General features: G+C 40.4%; 1 protein-coding gene across 1 annotated transcript in view; it reads left to right on the plus strand.

Moving 5' to 3' along the window:
• SPAG17 (sperm associated antigen 17) overlaps window positions 1–21,995 on the plus strand; it is a 250,892-nt gene that overhangs the window by 189,066 nt on the left and 39,831 nt on the right. Inside the window, exons 29-35 of the mRNA XM_068966033.1 lie at window positions 1,226–1,443; window positions 5,734–5,878; window positions 7,862–8,016; window positions 16,978–17,166; window positions 19,244–19,389; window positions 19,494–19,624; window positions 21,390–21,517. Of these exons, the coding sequence (XP_068822134.1) occupies window positions 1,226–1,443; window positions 5,734–5,878; window positions 7,862–8,016; window positions 16,978–17,166; window positions 19,244–19,389; window positions 19,494–19,624; window positions 21,390–21,517 (1,112 nt within the window). The remainder of the gene's footprint in view (window positions 1–1,225; window positions 1,444–5,733; window positions 5,879–7,861; window positions 8,017–16,977; window positions 17,167–19,243; window positions 19,390–19,493; window positions 19,625–21,389; window positions 21,518–21,995) is intronic.

Below are 21,995 nucleotides of genomic sequence, written 5' to 3' on the forward strand. Positions count from 1 at the left end.
GCCTTCTTGAATATGTAGATTAGTATGTTTCATTGGTTCTGGAACTTTCTCAATAATTATCTTTTTTAAGTATTGCTTCTGATCCATTTCTCTCTCCTCTTCTTCTATAATTCCAATTATGTTAGAGAACTTTTACCTCTCTTTACATTGGCTCTTTGAGCTTCATTCTAAATAATTTCTACATGTCTATCTTTCAGTTCTCTTTCAGTCCTCTGGAAATACTAAAATGTCCAAATTAAGTCTTAGGGCAATGGAAAGGCTTAAATGTATCTAAATGTATCTTTCTTCTTTGGTTCCCCCTGTTAGTTGAGTCAGCATCTAACACCAAGATCCATGCCCTGTTGCACATTTCATGGTTTAAATCTAAACAACCTCCCTGGAGACAACAATCCTTCACCATCTTTTTTGCAATTTTTTTTTCCTCAGTCTGAATTTACTTCATCATTGATGCTTGACAATACAGGCAGATCTTGTCTACAGATTACTTGTTACTTATACAAATAGAGTAAATCTACCTTGATAGAGGAACTGAGATAATATTTACAGGGTTCCATGTGAGTTTCCTCCGTTCTGTCTTCTTGTTCCAATTTAATGGTGGGGAGGGGGGGGGCGGTTTGAGAGGGATGTGCATAACAGATGGTTTTAAGTGTAGTAATTAAACTGGACAAATCCTCTCTGTATGAGAGGCCAATGATATGCTTGATTGGTAATGTTCTCCAGATCCAGGGCTGCAGAGAGATGTTTCCTGGAACTGAAATATGACAAAATTAGGGGAATGGAGAGTTAAAATTATACTCTATCATACTAGAGTATAGTAAGTCAAAGAAAACGAATCTGAAATCTTGACAGATACATGGGAGAAAATGTAGACTTTAAAAAGCTGGGTACAGGGCTCCAAACCTGGAATCTGGGGAGAGGTAAGCATGACTTAAAAGTGTAGAGAATTGATAATAATGTGTATTGTTCCATAGACAGTGAACTTTCTCTGCATGTATATATTTGTGGGAGGTGATGGGAATCCAGACAAGGTTCAAGTGCCAAGAATAAGATATTCATAAGCTGTTTTTTTCCTACTTGAGAAATAATATAACTGATGACTACCACTTGGACTTTCTATGCAACAGTGTCTGAGGTAGCCTACACTGTATTAAAACTTAATGAATAATTCTATGTAAAGTGATATTATAGTTAAATTGTTGTATTTGATTTACTTGAACTCCCACAGGAAAAATTCAGAAAAATCAGTCATCTATGGCACATAAAAATGAAAGCCATGAACTTCCCCCAGAAACAGTTCAAACAATAACTCCTATGGATGTTCACTTAGGCACCTGGTTTACAACTACACCTCAAGGAAATCGGATTGGCACCAAAGGATCAGAAAGAGTAGCAGACTTGGCCCCATTTTTATCCTTTAAAGCCACAGATCCTGTCAATGGAACGGTATGACAAACTATTGTATGTTACAAATTTTTCTAAATCATTAGAGTTGTAAAACAACATGTGGAAGAATGCCTGGCAAATAATAAATTTTCAATAACTATCTGTTAAGTAGCCGACTTATGTATAAATAGATGGATTCATCTTTCCAAATCGAAAACTACTGTGTGGTTTATTTGACCCAGAGTAATGTATCATGAAATACTAATTCTTGAAGTAAGAGACAGATGATGAGTTTTCTATTCCACTTTTAAGGCATATGATTAGTGATATCCTATATTTCTTCATGTTAAATGTATTTGTCTGTATGCCTTATATTCTAGGCATGTGGGGCTCTGCCTTGCTTCTACTTCTCGTATGTACCTGACATGAATTGTAGAAATTTGTTCATGATCCTTGACTTCAAATAATTTACAGTATATTTAATGAGATGCTTATATCAAATAACTCAAAAATTCAACAATGCCATAAAGCCTCTATAAGAAGATTTTATTTGTAACCTAAGAAAAAGTGATATATGAGTGGTATAGAAAATAATGGTTTTGTTTATCTGTGAAGCAGATGTGAAATTTAAACCCCTGGGATGTACAATAGCATTTTCTATGGGCCAGGCTTTCTGTTAGCCATCTTGCATACATTCTCTATTCAGGCCTCACACCAATGTATATTATACAGACAAGGAAGGTAAGCCTCAGCAAATGAAGTAATGTGGCCAGAAAGTGCTGGAACCAGGTTTGTAGTCAGTGATTGGTGACTAAAAACTGGGCTCTTTCCATTCTTCAGCTATTCCTCTATCATCTTACATGGAGCTTTGCACCTCTAAATCTAAAAAAGACAAAGAATTTCCTGCATGCCTTGTCTCTAGTTTTTGGACTTCCAACCTTTGTTTACAACCACATACTGCTAGTCAGAAACAGAATGTCTGCTTCCCATTGAGATAAATTTCATTATCTTACCAAATGTGTTTTCCTGTCTTCTTCAGCCTACTTCTGTAACAATTTCATACCCTTCTACCTTGTTTGCTAGTTCTTTCTTATGAGATTCAAAATATATATTATCTCAGGATGGCTTTGGTCACTTCAAATAGCTCACTTTAATTCAGCCTCAATACAGATTATTTGGTTCAATATGCAAATTTGATATGTCTTAGTTAATGACCCTTACTTTCTTTTACTGGTAGTGGTGGTGGTTTAGTCACTAAGCCGTGTCCAACTCTCTGCGACCCCATGGATTGTAGCCTGCCAGGCTCGTCTGTCCATGAGATTTCCCAGGCAAGGATTTCCCCTGGAGTGGGTTGCTATTTCCTTCTCCAAGGGATCTTCCTGACCCAGGAATTGAACCCAGGTCTCCTGCATTGGCAGGCAGACTCTTTTCCACTGAGCCACCAGGGAAGCCCCTTCCTTTACTGACACCTAGGACCATTATGGGAAGCACAAATTGACAGTTGCGAGCCTGGATTCAAACATAGACACCCAACAGTCTAATCACAACAATGGTAACAACATTTACTGAGCACTCAGTACTCTTGCCTGGAAAATCCATGGACAGAGGAGCCTGGTGGGCTGCAGTCCATGGGGTCGCAAAGAGTCGGACACGACTGAGCAACTTCACTTTCACTTTTTACTTTCATGCATTGGAGAAGGAAATGGCAACCCAGTCCAGTGTTCTTGCCTGGAGAATCCCAGGGACGGGGGAGCCTGGTGGGCTGCCGTCTGTGGGGTCACACAGAGTCGGACATGACTGAAGCGACTTAGCAGCAGCAGCAGCACCATCCCAGGCCTTGTTCAGTGGTTTCCAGATATAACTTATCTAATTCTCACAAGAAACTATTGCTGTTTCCATTTTACATATGAGACAAAGAAGCTACAAACAGGCTAAATAATTTTTCCAAAATCACTCAGCAAGTGGTAGATTTAGAATGTGGACTCCAAGGTTGCATTCTAGGTCTCATGTGCTTAACCATTATGCAAGTAAAAGCCAATGGTCATATGAAACAAGATCAAAAGTGACATGAAGTATCACATTTTACAGGAGTGGCACTAACCTTGCAATGAGGCAGACATGGCTTTGAACCCCAGCCACGCTTCTTACAAGAGGCATGGCTTTGACTATTTCTAATTTAGGTTTTCTTATTCCTAAAATGAAGATTATGGTCATTACCTAAAATACTTGGGAAGATTAATACCAGATTAACACTATCAGGTGTTCAGGAAATATTCTTGCTGTTGTGTTCTTGCTACCACTAAAAATGATTATTTCCTGAGCCTATGGTGACCAGAAAATGTCAGTGTTATGTGATGTCATGAAATGTTAGAAGAGTTCTAAGTAATAATCTGTAAATTTCTATACTAGATAAAGAGCTAGTATTTAGCATTGCTAACTTGACCAATTAAATGTGAACCACTTTACCAGCATCCTCTCCTTTAATCCATATAATGTCTCTGGAAAATATGCTGATGTTGGCTCCATTTTGCAGATGAGGAAACTAGAATACAGAGAAGGTAAGCAACTTGCCTAAATCACCTGTGGAGTCAGAAATTGAACTTGGGCAGGTTAACTCCAAATCTCATGTTCTCAATCCTGCATTCTACAGCAGTATTCCTCATTATATACATTCAGTAGATGGATAGATATAGATATACACATCTGTATCATTGGCTGAAAGTGTGAAAGAGAAGAACTTAAAGATTAGCATGGACTTCTCTCTGAAATATATTATTTTCTGCCTACCATAAAAAGATACAAATATAATTATCATCTTCTCCCAAAAGCCCTAGACACGAGTCAGAAAACAGCTAGCAAACTTCATATTCATCTGAAAATGAGAAAACTGTGTCCCTTACAGTTACGGCAGTACAAGGTAGAAAGTACCCAATGATTTTAAAATATGCATTGCTGTTGTTCAGTCGCAAAGTCATGTCCTACTCTTGGTGACTTCATGGGCTACAACACACCAGGCTTCCCTGTCCTTCACTATCTCCCGGAGTTTGCTCAAACTCATGTCCTTTGAGTTGGTGATGCCATCCAACCATCTCATCCTCTGCTGCCCTCTTCTCCTTTTGCCTATAATATGCATTATACAACTGGAGTGCATTGTTGCCAGTTGGGATCTGCAGTAGCAAACATGAAGTTTGCTTGTATAAGATGTTTCTAAGAGACACCATTTGTGAAACGAAGCAGAGGGGAAGCAGGAATGGGCAGAGAGAGAAGGCGAGCTATGGTGGAGACACCACAAAGTTCCACTGGCAGGGGCTCAGGAGCCAGTGTCATCTGTCCCAGTGTCCCAAGTCGGGGAGCAGGAGCCAGATCAGTGTATCTCTGCCTCAGCAGAACAGTGAAGTCAGGCAAGGCATCTCTTTGCAGTTGAGGCAGGTACTAGAAGAACAGACATCTGGAGGCTGTTTGCCAACTTCCCTCCCCACAGGTGGGGAGCAAGTCCTGTCTTGAAGAGAGACCTGGGCAGTGCATCTCCATGCCCACCACACCTTCACACACACATGTGCAGCTGGGGGTTTAGAGCTCCTCTGAACCATCTGGCTACAGGAAACAAAGGGCTCAGTGTTCTTTCAAATTGAAGCACTTACTAGGACTAAATTCTTTCTGTGTTTCCGGCTCTAGTCCACATACCTAAAACTCTTCTGTACTGCTTTTCCCCCTTTGGATAACAACTGAGTCCTTAATATGACTTAACAAGCTTCCCGGTATGGTCCCTCACCTTCTAGCCTTGCTCCCACCACTCTGCTCATTGGTCTCTGAGTTCCTTTGTGTCCAGCACACCTTTCATCCATGTTTCCCTGTACCAACCTTTCACCCATGGCTCCCTGTACCAACACACAAAATCCAGGCTCCGGCATTGCATCCTCAGGGGAAGCAGACCACATCAGAACCCTCACTACAGACACCAGTGGTCCCTGGCTTATCTTAAACCTGTAGTTTCTAAGGGAACAGGACCTGAGGTCATCTTCCTGCATGTACCTGGGTCAGATCACTCCTGACATTAGCTTTTGACTCACAAATGTGTGACCACAGAAGGAGCATCACTGCTGAAGGAAGACAGTCTTAGTCCAGCATCAGCTCTGGCACATACTAAGTGACTTTGGGCAAGTTACTTACCTGCTCTAAGCCTGAGTTTCCTCCAGGATTGTTATAAAGATTAGATCAAGCAAATGAGATCAAACTTTCACTTTTAAATAATCAGGCTTTTGATGGTGATCACTGGGGTGTCAAAGTAAGCAAACTTGGGATTAACCAACCAGCTGAGCCAATGATGGTGCTCTGCCTTTGGATGTTCAGGTTATGACAACTCGAGAAGACAAAGTGATCATCATCGAAAAGAAAGATGGTACTCGGATCGTGGATCATGCTGATGGTACCAGAATCACAACCTTTTATCAAGTTTATGAAGATCCGACTATTTCTTCGGAGGATCAAGAGACAGGTAAGCTTTAATTTTTCTGGCAGACTACGTAGAGTCTCAAAGAGTTCGACACGACTGAAGCAACAAAGCAGCAGCAGCAGACAGTTTGTTAGTATTGTTGTGTTTCAGGTACACAGCAAAGTGATTCAGTTATACATATACATGTACTTATTCTTTTTCAAGTAGATAATAATATTCTATGTCTTTAGGATAGGATAGATGAAAACTTCACTGATTTTTCAAAACACTTGTAAGAAAAACAGTTGTTTTTTTTTTTTTTAAGAACTCAAATCAACCAAAGAATACCTAGGCAGTCCAAACCAGAACCAATGAGGACCTTTATTATGGTCTTTATCCTCAATTGACATAGAAGTGATAACAGCTCTAGTTAGCTAATGGATAGTAATAGTGCTTTTCCTATTTTTGCCACTAAAAAGCTACAACCTGGATTGGTATTAACTAAAAGTTAATAATCATGACTCGACTGTACTGAGCAATTAGATTTCAGACCTGTTTCCTTTGATCCTCAAGGAACCCAATTTTCCTACATGGACCTCAGATATGTCCTCCTTCAATTCTGTCTGACAGTTCTCAGAAAAGCAAGTGACAGCTGCTAATGAACTCGAGTCTGTTCATATTATCTAAAAGCCTAACACCCTTCCTAAGCAAAATTTAAACAAAAATTTTGAAAAAAAAATTTATTCCCTGATTCACTTTTGTTTAATTCTAGGGTTTATTTGTTGAATGTATTAAATGATTCACTGCCAAATTAAATGCAACAAAATGGCAAGTGAGTAGAAAGAGAGGAACGTTTATACCCTGTTAGAGTGAAAATTTACAAAGCCACTTGGGTGAGCAATTTTAAAATATCTGGTGAATTGAAAAGTGCATATCACATGATACACTAATTCTCCATCTGGGTATATATAGGAAGATACTCTTGTTTTGTTTCTATTTTTATTGGGTTATAGGGGATGGTTTGGGAAATATCTCTGCAAGTCGACTCCCCAACAGAGAAATGTCCATTCTAATTTTCCTGGGATAGCTTTCAAAGCTTTTTCCTTTTCTTGGGAAAGACACTCATACATACATTTGCACAAAGAGATAAGTACAGACATGCTTCTTGCAACACTGAGTATAATATTAAAATATTGGGAAAGCATAAATGTCCATTAACAGCAGAACAGAAAAATAAAATGTGGTTTATTCTTACAAAGGGATACTATGTAGCAATTAAAATAAATGAAGTACCCACACATGTACCTATTTACATAGGCACATATATATCAAGATGGCTAAAGGCCTCAAAACATTAAGTGAAAAATTCAAGGGTGTATCAGTTGCTCAGTCATGTTCGATTCTTTGGCAACCCCGTGGACTGTAGCCCACCAGGCTCCTCTGTCCATGAAATTCTTCAGGCAAGAATACTGGAGTGGGTAGCCATTCCCTTCTCCAGGGGATCTTCCTGACCCAGAAATCGAACCCAGGCCTCCTGAGTTGCAGGCAGATTCTTTATTGTCTGGGCCACCAGGGAAGCCCAGTAGTATCATACACAGGGTGATATATAACTTATGTAAATTTAAAGCAACAAAATATTTCTGATATATACATTTATATAAAAGTATTATACTGGATTGTGAGAAAAAGAAATAAACTCAGAGATAAGGAGAGATGTGAACTTTACCTGTAATTTCTCTCTTACGTACATGTTTAAAATGAAGCAAATATGGCAAAATATTAATGAGTGTAAATTCTGATTGGCAAACATGTATAGTTAAATTATATTTTGTGCTTTTCTGGATGTTTTCAATTTCTCGAAAAGAACGGTGAGGACAAAAATGGCACACTAAACTAATAGGCCTTCTCAAACAAGGGCTCCGAGTTGATATAGCAGTAGCCCGTACAGCAGCCCCACGGAGTGAGTTCTCAGCCAGGCGGTCGGCAGGCAGGCGTGTTCCCCTTGCGTGCATCCTGTCAGACCTGCTCCTTTGCATCTGCCCACAGCCGAAGGTCCTCAGAGGATCGCCAGGCAGGTGAAGTGCATGCGGATTGAAAGCTCGCACTACGCCACCATCATCACCAACTGCGAGGACAGTAGCTGCTGTGCCACCTTTGGGGACGGGACGTCCATCATTGCAAAGCCACAGGGAACGTACCAGGTGGGTCCGAGCAAGATGAGGGGTGCCAAAGGGAAGTGTCGAAGTGTGTTTGTGACTGAGAAAGCACACCTATCTGGGGCAGTGAACATTCCCGCCACATGCCTGGCTGTTGCTCTCATCTCAACTGATCTTAGAACACACTTCTCAATATCTTTGCATTTATTTACTTTCTTTCCAAAATCCATCACAGAAAATCAGTGTCCTCCCTGTCTTTCAGTACTTTGGTACCTGGGGATCAAAGTTACACTCCGGAGTGTATTTGCCGGGGATCATTTAGTGGTAGGTGATGGGCACTGTGGGTGTGAGGAGCACTCAGTGCTGGGTCCCTCCCCGACCAGTTTCACCTGCTGCCTCCTCTTACTCATTCTCACTCTCCCACCCTACCCACCTCCAGTCTGTCCCCGCTTTACCTTGTATCCCTGCGGGATGGAAGGACACATGTGTTCTGTGTGGTCTAGGGGGAGAACGAGCCCAAGCGAAGCACAGCTGTGTCTTTGGAGGGCTGGGGAGGAATGCTGTTAGCAACTCCTCCACCTCCTTGCATTTCCCCATTAAACACAATGCCCCAGGCTCAGCCTGCAGTCCCTCCAGTCTTAGAGGGATTTGCCTTTGCCTTTCTACTTGCTGGAGAAGGGACACAAGTGCCAGGATGTCACATCTAGGGTCACAGGATACCGAGGGTGCAAAGGCAGAAGGTAATGGACAAAGACTTCCATAACAAATGTTTGTTACTGTGAAAGCTACTGGAGCCAGTTTATCCCTCCCTTCTCTCCTGATACTCCCTCGTATTGTACAGATCCTTGTGGGACAAGCAGGGTGCTGAAAGTGAGAGATGACCAAGAAAGGCTGCAGTTGGAGAAATGGATGCTTTTTTTCCCTATATAACATTCAAAATATCCAATTTAAAAAAAAACTTTTATTTTATATTGGGGTATAGCTGATTAACAATGTTGTGATGGTTTCAGGTGAACAGAGAAGGAACTCAACCTTACATACGCATGTATCCATTCTCCCCCAAACTCTCCTCCCATCCAGGCTGCCACATAACATTTAGCAGAGTTCCTGTGCTATCGGAATGTTCATTTTTAAAGAAAGTATCCATATTTCAGTACTGCCTGTCCTACCAGATGTCATAAAAATCCTTGATGCTGTGATGAGGCCTTATTTTTATCATAGCCCTAGACTCTGCTGGTTACAACTATACAGGCAAAGAAATTTTAGCACCAATGTAAGTTACCACTGAAGGAAGAGATGTAACAGAAAAGAGATCCAATCTGGAGACATTCAGTGTCTGATACAATTGTGTAGCTGCATCTTTGCCTACATCTCCTGAAACATTTATTGCACCTCATTGAGAAACACACATATCTTAGCTCCCAATTAGGGAAAAGAACTCCAAATAAGCTTAGCAACACTTATTTTATAGTTCTATAATATTATAGAGTTGAAAGCTGGCATTCACAAACACCTTCTGCCCGTCCTCATTGGCCTCGGCACATGTGTCATTACTTACTCACCAGCATAAGGATATTGAGCAGTGTGCTGAGTGAGGCTGGATTTTAGGCAATGTGAAAGAGAGTGAGAAAGAGCTTGATTTTGGCCACTGCTATACCGTAGCATGGAGAAGGCAATGGCGCCCCACTCCAGTACTCTTGCCTGGAAAATCCCATGGACAGAGGAGCCTGGTAGGCTGCAGTCCATGAGGTTGCTAAGAGTCAGACATGACTAAGCGACTTCCCTTTCGCTTTTCACTTTCATGCATTGGAGAAGGAAATGGCAACCCACTCCAGTGTTCTTGCCTGGAGAATCCGAGGGACGGGGGAGCCTGGTGGGCTGCTGTCTATGGGGTTGCACAGAGTCGGACACGACTGAAGCTACTTAGCAGCAGCAGCAGCATACCTTAGCAGCACTAAAAAGATTAATTAAAACATCAAGGAGGAGGTAGGTATAACAGCCATTGTTGTCTATGATTATCAGCCAGTTCAGTTCAGTTCAGTCCCTCAGTCGTGTCCGACTCTTTGCAACCCCATGAATCGCAGCACGCCAGGCCTCCCTGTCAATCACCATCTCCCGGAGTTCACTCAGACTCATGTCCATCGAGTCCGTGATGCCATCCAGCCATCTCATCCTCTGTCATCCCCTTCTCTTCCTGCCCCCAATCCCTGCCAGCATCAGAGTCTTTTCCAATGAGTCAATCCTTCGCCTGAGGTGGTCAAGTACTGGAGCTTCCGCTTTAGCATCATTCCTTCCAAAGAAATCCCAGGGTTGATCTCCTTCAGAATGGACTGGTTGGATCTCCTTACAGTCCAAGGGACTCTCAAGAGCTTTTTCCAACACCACAGTTCAAAAGCATCAATTCTTCGGCACTCAGCCTTCTTCACAGTCCAACTCTCACATCCATACAGGACCACAGGAAAAACTATAGCCTTGACTAGACGGACCTTAGTCAGCAGAGTAACGTCTCTGCTTTTGAATATACTGTCTAGGTTGGTCTTAACTTTTCTTCCAAGGAGTAAGCGTCTTTTAATTTCATGGCTGCAGTCACCATCTGCAGTGATTTTGGAGCCCCAAAAAATAAAGTCTGACACTGTTTCCACTGTTTCCCCATCTATTTCCCATGAAGTGATGGGACCAGATGCCATGATCTTCGTTTTCTGAATGTTGGGCTTTAAGATAACTTTTTCACTCTCCTCTTTCACTTTCATCAAGAGGCTTTTTAGTTCCTCTTCATTTTCTGCCATAAGGGTGGTGTCATCTGCATAGCTGAGGTTATTGATATTTCTCCCGGCAGTCTATGATTATAGTGTTTCACAATTGGGGGTGGGAACATCCACCCAGTTGGGAGGTTTCAGAGAGACAAGAAGACAAATAATGGGTCTCTTATCTCCCATGGGAAATCTTCCTCTGTCCTTGGGTCTAGGAACAGAAACTTGTTTCCCTAGACCAGAAGATTGTCTTCCTGGGGACAGGGATGTGTGTGTATGCGCACGTGCACACTGGAATAAGATTTTGACTACTCTTCTATACCAATCTGAACTTGACTCCTTTGGGAGAAGTTAAAGAAATGTAATAAGCATTCTTAGGAATACTACTGAAAAGGACTTCAAAGGTCCTTTTCCTTATCAGCAGTACCATAAACAAACGTCATAATGGAGGGAGGCTTATCCTCTACTCAGTGTGTGAAATCAGTTGAAAGAGGAAAATTTTATATTAAACTCTGAGCAGTATAGATATGTAAAATCATGAACTGGCTGCTATATTGTACATACATACTGCTATGTATGTATGTATAGGAGTCATTGCTATATTTGTCGTGTTGAATCTGTATGTTTCAGCATAGCTGTTTTTCCAGGCTAACTTCCTAGAAGGAAAGCCATCTCCTTTTTACAGGTTTTCTTTTTGGCTTTTCTAGGTGGTGCTTCACCTAGTGTATATGTCTCAATTCTGGGAATGTTAGGCCATCTTTTTCTGTCCACAGCAGCTTTTAGTAAATTACAGTCAATCTGACATATTAAAAAGCAGAGACATTACTTTGTCAACAGAGTCTGTCTAGTCAAAGATATAATTTTTCCAGTGGTCATGTGTGGATGTGAGAGTTGGGCTATAAAGAAAGCTGAGCGCTGAAGAATTGATAATTTTGAACTGTGGTGCTGGAGAAGACTCTTGAGAGTCCCGTGGACTGCAAGGAGATCCAACCAGTCAATCCTAAGGAAAATCAGTCCTGAATATTCACTGGAAGGATTGATGCTGAAGCTGAAGCTCCAATACTTTGGCTACCTGATGCGAAGAGTTGACTCATTTGAAACGACCCTGATGCTGGGAAATATTGAAGGCAGGAGGAGAAGGGGATGACAGAGGCTAAGATGGTTGGATGGCATCATTGACTCGATAGACATGAGTTTTAGCAAGTTCTGGGAGTTGGTGATGGACAGGGAAGCCTGGCATGCTGCAGTCCATGGGGTTTCAAAGAATCAGACATGACTGGGCCACTGAAATGAACTGAACTGAACTGATAGTTCGAGTCTATTTTATTGAGGACCTATGGAGCCTGGGAAAATTACAAATTCAATCAGTCACCAGTGTCTATGCTTAAATATGCCTGAAACCACAGAGAAGCCTCAGAATTAGTCAAGGTCCAGGGAGAGTTCTCTGGCCCGGCTAATGGTAAAGAGTGAATCCGAGAAGCTTCCAGAATGATGGAGTAAGACCCTTCAAAAATCCACTTACTGCTCTCTAAAACCAACTAGAAAACTGGACCTATTGACAGAATCAGCCTTTTCAGAAGTCTGGAAATCAACCAAATGACTATAATGATATGAAGATTAAAAAAAAAAAAAAAGATAATCTTGGGAAGAACAGCAAGAATTGTGGTGATTTCACTTGCCACATTCCTCTCCCCTCCCCCAGCTCCAAGGTAGCCTTGAACATCAACACTCTCACGTGCATGATAGCAGTGAAAACCAGCAGGCCAGCAGCCACTGAAAGAAGAATAGATCTAGAGCTCCCCAAAAGATCCATCACAAAATGTCATTATTTGACCTGTCTGTCCATTTTCTAGAAATCTCTATTCAACAAGGGTTGTCTTTATTTGGTCTGATTCTGAACTCACTCCCTACAAACAGACTTTTCCCCATAGGAGGTGATAATTGAACATCATAGCTGTTGAAGTAGTGACAAAAAACAAGAAGCTACACCAAAGAGTTAAAAGGGAAAGGAGAGTGAGAAGTCCATAGAGGGCTTTGAAGAGCTCTGACATATTCTCTGGAATCTAGAAAGCCACGCTCCTGTGAAGGGCTATGGACAGGCCCATAAAAGGACTCAGAAAGCCCTGATCTCTCACTCTTGCTGATCAAAAAGCTCTGCACAAGCAGGGAGTGCAGGGTAAGGTGGAATTAAAAGCTTGCTACTGCAGCATTGAAAACATTCGCCAGTATGCACATAGAGCCCGTACAGCCCTCAGCAGAGGCTGAAAGATCTATTAGTGCAAAGCACTTGAGAACACATCTGCCCAGTTATGAGAACTCTAAGCCTAACAAGCAGATTAGCCCCACGCGTGACAATATAAACTTTAAAGAAATGGTTCAGGGGAATCACTGAACGAATAGCAACAAGAACAGAAATAACAATAACAAGTCCTGGGGCAAGGATCTAATTTCCAGAGTTGTACATAACACTGTTTTAAAGTATCTAGCTTTCAAGAAAAAATTATAAGACATGGGGGAGTGGGGAAGAGGGGAATTTTGGCTCATAAACAGGGATGGGAAAGGAGGAAGCAATCCATAGAAACCATCCCTGTGGAAACCCAGACTTTGCATTTAAAGAGACAATTTTAAGTCAGCTGTTATGTTTTAAAAAGTGAGAAGCCTTGTGTAAAGAACTAAAACACAAAATGAGAATGATGCTTCATGAAGTAGAGACTATCGATACATAAAAATTATTCTTTTAAAGAACCACATAGAAATTCTGGATTTGGAAAGCATAATAACTGTAATGAAAAATTTGCTAATGAGGCTCAAGATCAAATTTTGGCTGGCAGAAGAAATAATCAGCAGTTATTTGAACTGGCTTGAAAATAGATCCGTTGAGATGACACAGTCTGGGGGAGAGAGAGAGAAAAGAATCAAGAAAAATGGACAGAGCCTCAGAGGGTACCATCAGGCATACTAACACACGAGAGTCTGAGACGGAATGGAGAGAAGGGCTGGAAGATTATTTGAGGAAATAATGGCTTAAAACTGACCAAATCTGATTAAACTATCTACAACTGCAAGAAATCTCAACAAACTTTGAGTAAGATAAACTCAGAGATCCACACCTAGACACATCACGGTCAAATTGTCTGAAGACAAAGTCTCACAAGCAATGAGAAAAGGCTCATCATATATGAGAGACCTCAAAAAAAAAAGAAAAGAAAAACCCTAAAGCACAACGTTGTTAATCAACTATATCATAATTAAAATTTTTTAATTGACATATCCAATAAGACTAATAGCTATTTTCTCATCAGAAAACGTGGAGTCAGAAGGCAGTGAGATGACATATTCAAAATGCTTAAAGAAAAAGATCATCAACCAAAAATTCCTCTTTTCAGTAAAATTATCCTAAAATGAAGAAATTAATATAGTTCCAGGGAAACAAAAACTGAAAGAATTTGTTGCTCTTAGACATTCCCTACAAGAAAATCTAAAGGGAATCCTTCAGGCTGAAACAAAAGAACGCTACACAGTAATTCAGTTACACATACATAGTACTGGTAAAGAGAAAAATATAGGTAAATATAAAAGACAGTATACATGTATTTTTGTGACCTTTTTTATTTAAAAGGCAACTACATAAAACCACTATTATAAAAGTTTATTTATGTGCTTATAATGTATAAAGATGTAAGTTTTGACAATAAAACAAAGAAGGAATAGAGCTACATGGAGCAAAAATTTTATATAATAGTGAAATCCTTAGTATCAATCCAATCTAGACAGTTATAAATTAAGATGTTAATTGCAACACTCAAGAGACACTGAGAAAATTACTCAAAATATATAGTAAAAGAGTGAAGTGAAATCACTCAGTCGTGTCCAACTCTTTGCGACCCCATGGACTGTAGCCTGCCAGTCTCCTCTGTCCATGGGATTTTCCAGGCAAATAGTACTGGAATGGATTGCCATTTCCTTCTCCAGGAGTCTTGCCAACCCAGGGATCGAACCCGGGTCTCCCGCGTTGTAGACAGACGCTTTACCCTCTGAACCACCAGGGAAGCCCATAGTAAAAGAAACAAGGGAATTAAAATGGCACACTTGAAAATAATCTATTTAAAACAAAAGAAGGCAGTAATGCATGACTAGAAGGGAAACCAAAGACATAAGACATATATAAAACTGGAAAATGCAAATCTTTTTTAAAAAGTCTTTAATTTATGTTGGCATATAGCCAATTAACAATGCTGTGATAGTTTCAGGTGCATAGCAAAGCAACTCAGCCACACACACATACATGTAGTCATTCTACCCCAAACTCCCCACCCATCCAGGTTGCTATATAACATTGAGCAGTTCCCTGTGCTATGCGCTAGGTCCTTATTGGTTATCCATTTTAAATATAGCAGTGTGTACGTGTAGATTCCAAACTCCCCATCTCTTCTGTCTACCCTTTCTTCCTGGTAACCATAAGTTTGCTCTCTGTGAGTCTGTTTCTATTTTGTAAGTAAGTTTATTTGTATCATTTTTTTAGATTCCACATGTAAGCGATATCACCTTTCTCTCTCTCTGTCTTCACTCAGTATGACAGTCTCTAGGTCCATCCATGTTGCTGCAAATGGCATATTTCTTTCTTTTTAATGGCAGAGTAATATAATTATATATATATATATAATTGTGTGTGTATATATATCTCCATTGTATACATGTCCCACATCTTCTTTATCCATTTCTCTATGGACACAGGTTGCTTCCGTATCTTGTCTATTGTAAACAGTGCTGCAGTGAACTATGGGTGCATGGATCCTTTCCCATGTTTTTCTCTGGATATATGCCCAGGAGTGGGAGTCCAGGGTCATATGGTAGCCCTATTCTTAATTTTTTAAGGAACCTCCATACTGTTCTCCATAGTGGCCATACCAATTTACATTCCCACCAGCAGTGTAGGAGGGTTCCTTTTTCTCCAGCCCTCTCCAGCATCTATTATTTGTAGACTTTTTGATGATGGCCATTCTGACCAGTGTGAGGTGATAGATACCTCATTGTGTTTTTCATATGTCTGCTGCAAGTAGACCCCTTCTGTCGGCCCTTGCTGCACAGGCTGGGACACCTCTCCCCAACCCCTGCCACCACCCGCCACAGAAAGTTAAGTCTGAAGAGTAGGGGAAGAGAGAAACATGGGCATGAAGAGAAGGATCTACCTGGAGCTGAGGAACCAGACTCTGGCAGCTATTTGAGAACATGTCCTGGGCAACTGCAGGTCAAATGATGGGAAAATTGAGGATTTACTGGCTGAATTTGTGACCTTTGAACTCCTCAGTTTAGCAAATGTAGGCTTGATTTCAGTTTCAAATCTCCCCAAACTACCTAAATTGAAAAAACTTGAGTTCATATTAGCATAAAAGCTTTTTAAATTTCACACATCTAAACTGAAGTGGAAATAAACAGAATAAAGTATTGATACACACTACAATATAAATGAAGCTTAAAAACTTTATGCCAAGTGAAAGAAGCCAGACGCAAGAGGCCACATATCACATGCTTCCATTTCTATGAAATGTCTGAAATAGTCAGATCCATAGAGACAGCAGATCAGTGGTTGCCAGAGACAGGAGAGATGCAGAATGACTAATGGCATCAAGGTTTCTTTGCAGGATTATGAAAATGTTCTGGAATTAGTGAAAATGTTTGCACAAGTTTTTGAATATACTAAAGTCCACTCAATGAACACTTTAAAGGGGAGACTATATGGCATGTGAATTATATCTCAAAGAGGCTATCCAAACCAGAAGTCATTATACAAAAGCTATTACTTAAGGTCTGTGTCAGCCACCAGAGGAATGACGAAAAATAAAAGCTTCTAAAAGCATTTGTCCCATTGCTGTTGACCCCTTTGAAGATGCTCCTTGCCCAAAAACATTAAAGGATTTCAAGAGTTTTGAATAGGGCCAAGTGTGTTTACTTAACATATGCTTTTAAATACTTTAATTAAAACCTGAAAAAAGAAGGAGCACAGATTGCATTACTTGGAAGAAGTATTAAAGTGAGTAGATAAAATATGAGATGCAGGAACAATTATATCCTAATCATTGTTTGCCTCCTTATTAAGTAGTCTTTCCCAAAACTTACATCCTCTTTTATTTTCTTCCTGAAAACACAGTTTGTGTCTCGAGTCAATGGATAGTATTTTTCCCTTAAATGATTTTCTAAATCTCTCAAGTCAATCAAGAAATTTTGAATAATTTATCCCCTTGTGTGACCCTTTCAGGTGTTACCACCAAACACAGGCTGTCTTCATATTGCTAGGGACTGTTCAGCTATATATTGCCATGAATCAAGCAGTGACATATACCATCCTTTTCAAAAACGTGAGCAGCTGAGAGCTAGCAGGTACATCATGAAACACACATCAGAGGTTATCTGCGAGGTCATGGATCCAGAAGGAAATACCTTTCAGGTAAAGTGCATCATTAGTACGGAGAGAGAGGCAATGGGTTTGCTTTTGAGAGATTTCACCCTAGAGAGCTCCCCAATAGCTTTTTATCTTAGCTGCCTTGGGATCCGTTATCTACTTACCGTCAGTGCTTTGGACAACAGCAAGTAATGTCAGTAGCTTTAATTCTCGATTATGCTTCATTAGGGGATAGCAAACCCAACAATGAGGATGGTTGAAATGTTAAAGCCAAAATAAATAATTAGAACAAAAGGGGGAAAAGTTACTAAACATCTAAAAATAATGTCAACAATGAAGAATAATGTAAGAACGCTCTGTATCTGGGTTTAAGTGAGAGAAAATACACAAGACAGCAGGCGAGTCTGTTTGACTAGGTAGAGAGTCCTTAGAAATATTATCAGCATGAGGGTTCCAGGAGGGCTGAAGATGGGGAGGTGGGAAGCCTAGTGAGTTGCTTAGCTAGTCAGTGGTAGAGCTCTGTATTCTCTTTCTCTGTCCTTCCTCTTATTGCTAAGCCGGGCAGTGACAAACCATGGTCATTTGTTTATGTGGGCCCTTGAGCTAAAAACGCAGGCTGACTGCATTTTACATTTTAAAATGGTCATGTATACTATCATGTAAGAATTGAATCGCCAGTCTATGTCTGATGCAGGATACAGCATGCTTGGGGCTGGTGCATGGGGATGACCCACTGAGATGTTATGGGGAGGGAGGTGGGAGGGGGGTTCATGTTTTTGAACACATGTAAGAATTAAAGATTTTAAAATTAAAAAAAGAAAAGAAAGAAAAAAATAAAATAAAATGGTTGGGAAAAATCAGAAGAAGAGTATTTCATGACACAAAAAATTATAGGAAATTCAATTTCAGTGTCATTATATAAAGTTTTATTGGAGCATAGCCATGCTCATTTGTTTACATATTTCCTGTGGCTGTTTTTGCATATAATGGCAGCATTGACTAGTTGCAACAAACTCTATGGCCTACAAACCCTAAAATATATACTATCTGGCCCTTGACAAGGAGAGGTCCACCAGCCCTTTCACCACACTTTTTCCACTCCTCACCCCTTGGTGGAATTTCATGTGTTGGTTGGTGGGTGGCGAAGTTACTTTTTAGATTTGAAACCCTGCCAGAGAGTCCCCAACTTTGTATGGGATGCAGACAAGGCCTGATCCAAGTTTGGTTTTCTGTGCTAAGTAAGTGAGACTCTTCGCAGCCTGAGTTCAGCCTACTAAGAGACTTTGATTTACAATGAACTGAAATGGAAACCTAAAGCCCAAACCCTCTAAGTTGAGATATCTAAGCCAAGCATTACTCTAGGCTTTGATGTTCTTCTTGTGCCTTCCCTTCAGTGGCCTTTCAGCCTAAACCACACTCTGTATCTTGACAGTAGCAATAGCTAGGAATGTACTTCTCAGAGTGAACCTCAATCTGTTCCCCAAGGTGGTCTATCCACGAGTCCCTAATTCTGTGCTTAGAATCCATAGTCACTCTTAATATTTCAAGACAACTGTCACATGAGTAGTCTTTCCTCCATGTTTAAATTCCCAGTTCCCTGAACTTATCCTCAGAAGATAAGATTGTCCCTGGTGTGCCCCTGCCATCTAGTCGCCTTCCTCTGATTGTATTCTGGTTTGTCTTCCCGTTTGTTTTGACATTCTCGGTGTAGTTTGTCAGTGAAGGTGTGCTCCTAGGTTTTTACTTTTATTAATGCAGTCTCTTGGGGCTTCCCTGGTGGCTCAGCAGTAAAGAATCCACCTGCCAATATAGGCGATGTGGATTTGATCCCTGGGTTGGGAAGATCCCCGGGAGGAGGAAATGGCAACCTGCTCCAATATTCTTGCCTGGGAAATCCTATGGACAGAGGAGCCTGGTGAGCTACAGTCCATGGGGTTGCAAGAGTCAGACATGACTTTGTGGCTAAACAACAACAAAATACTTAGGGAATAATACCTTATACGTAAATATCTTTGATTTTCTGAATATCCAAAAGATTACCTGCTTTCTCAAATGAGATCAACAAAAATGTAAGCTGTATGGCTTTTTTTTTTTTTACTTGCTTATATACTGTGTCCCTTAGGTCATGGCTGATGGTAGTGCATCAACCATCCTACCTGAAAACAACTTGGAAGATGATTTAAATGCAAAAGCTGAAGGTTATGACAGTTTGTCATCCACTCACCTTCATAAGAATCATCTGCAAATCTATGGTGAACATGTCCCCAGGTAATATGATAAAAATAAAACCATGACTTTTATTTTCAGTTCCCAGTTTAAGGAACATTGTAGTTGAATGTGTCAAGGGATTAGATTTCTATTTCTGCAAACAGGTTTTTTGTTATCTATGCTGATGGATCAGGAGTGGAGCTTCTTCGGGACAGTGACATAGAAGAGTACCTCTCCTTGGCATATGGAGAATCAACTACCGTAGTTCTTCAAGAGCCAATACAGGAACAACCAGGTAGAGAGCCAGACTGGAAGTTGCTGTGTCCTTTACCAACTCTCATCCTCCATATCCAGTCTACCCTAATGTGGTCTCTATGTTTTCCCCTTTGCTCACTTTTCAACTCTGCTTTCCACCTGGCCATGTCAGCCTGGTTGTAGAGTGATGTATGTTTGTACCATGCTCTATCTAAGCATCAACCTATGTAAATTGTGTGAGTCCCTTTCCTACCTGTAAGTAGATTCGTATCTGCATCTAGGCTTGTTAGGTAGATTTAGTTATGCACCTAGGTTCCTACTTATGTGTTAGTTTCGTCTTGGTAGGAAAAAACAAAAGTGAGGTATATTTCCTAACTTCATTTTTTGCCATTTTGATGGCGTTGCCTTGATGAATTTAGTATATCAAGAGAATAAAGTAGATTTGATGTGTCAGTTAGAAATTCAACCTGAAATATAGGATAATTTATGTATTATATTCATTGGGCATTTACCTATTTTCATTAATTTCAAAGAAATTAGGGTATGACTAAAAAATAGAGACATACATTGCATTAGGTACCAACCACTGTATATGTAACATGTGTATTTAAGCACAGAAAAAACAAACTTTCATGTTATCCATGCACCAAAGCAATATGCTGTGTCTATCTAGGTTTATGTGTGTGTTTCCTTTTTTATCTTTTCTCTGATTGGTGGGATATATTTTGTATTCATTTATGAGTATGCCCACCTCTTTGTGCAGTTGTATCTTTGAATGCATCCATGTACATGTGTGTGATGTAATAAATTTGCTCTTTCTCTATGAATATGGAAAGTGGGGAGCTCTGACTGGTTGTACAGTGTCTGTGTAGCACTGTGACAGAGTAAGAATTCATCTCAAATTGCTTCGTTAGTCAGTCATTTAGCATCTACATGATAACCCACCATGTACCAAAACTTGGCTGGGTGTTAGGGATACAATGGTGAGCTAAGAGAGCAACAAATCCTGCTTTCACAAAGCTTAGAGTCTAAGGAAAGAGATGGGCATTAATTACATAGTCATGCAAATACCTGTATGATTACAAATTGGATAAGGCCTATGGAGTAAAGGAATATGGTTTGATGAGAGCATCTAACAGGGTAGCCTGACATAATCTAGAAGGCTTTCCTGAAAATGCTCGAGCCAAGAACTGCTGGATAAGTAGGCCCTAATTAAAATAGGAGGAGGAGCTTTCTTGGAAGAGGGAATACAAAGCAGGAAGCTTGGAACTTTGGAGAACAGAGGAGAAAAGGCCAAAGGAGCCAAAGTATATAAGGGAAAATAGCCCAAGTTGAGGAGGCAGGAGAAAACATTAAGGCCTCAGTTTTATCATATAAGCGATGGGAAGTCAAAGAAAAGTTTACATGGTGGACTACCATAATCAGTCACCCTGCCTGTGGAAGGAGGTTCATTCACAGAGTAGAGGTGGGAAGAAAAGTTCATTGTTGCTGAGGTCCAAAACAGGATCTCTCTGAGGGAAATAGTCTAAGGTTGGGTCAGTGGAGGGGAAAGAGGTAGATGAACTCAAAAAATGTTCAGTGGTAGAACTGACAGGACTTGCATGTGATTTCTGAAGGACGGTGAAGTGTCAATTAATGCTTTCAAGTGGTCTAAATCCAGCTTTTAGCTGTTACTCTGACTAAAAGACTTTCGTTATTAGACCCCAAGGTCCTTAAGCATTATTGCTGTGTCTGGCTTATCAAATGTGTTTAATATTTGTCAAATTTCTCAGAGTATTTCTGACAGGTGACTCTCTGTGACCCAGGTGCCCTGAGCATTACCGTCCTTCGCCCTCTCCATGAAGTGTCACCATGGCTAATGAAGAAAGAATTAGATACGATTGTTCCTCCTAATCTCCAGTCAAGGACGTGGGAGACCTTTCCCTCAGTTCAGGTATAAATTTTTCTGCTGGGAAGTTACCATATATGCATATCCATCCATCCATGGACCAGAGCTCAGGTCTTCTCCTGTATATTCACCTCTTTTCATTCTTTTATAAATTGTTAACGGGATCGAGGAGTTTTATATTTGAATACTTTGATGTTTGTAGATTTTGGAGAAATATACCTGACTAATCTGAATTTTATTTCTTTAGCCTACATTGCTGGTTTGAACATCTTCCTATCATATAAAAATATCTACTCTGAGTAACCCATTATTGATATTATGCAATATAGAAAGCTTCCTTTCTCCCAATGTTTGCTAGTTTTAACACACAGTCTGGGGTCTTTCACTTTCCCTTTGTTCTTAATTTATTAACGCACAAACTGAGTATGTAAGAATAACGTGAAATATTAAATATAGGGACTCGGAATCTCAGTGTTAAAAAGTAAGCATTGTAATTTTATCAGCTTAGAGAAGCCTCACCTAA

The sequence above is a fragment of the Capricornis sumatraensis genome, chromosome 2, assembly GCF_032405125.1.
Source record: "Capricornis sumatraensis isolate serow.1 chromosome 2, serow.2, whole genome shotgun sequence".
Classification (NCBI taxonomy): Eukaryota; Metazoa; Chordata; class Mammalia; order Artiodactyla; family Bovidae; genus Capricornis; species Capricornis sumatraensis.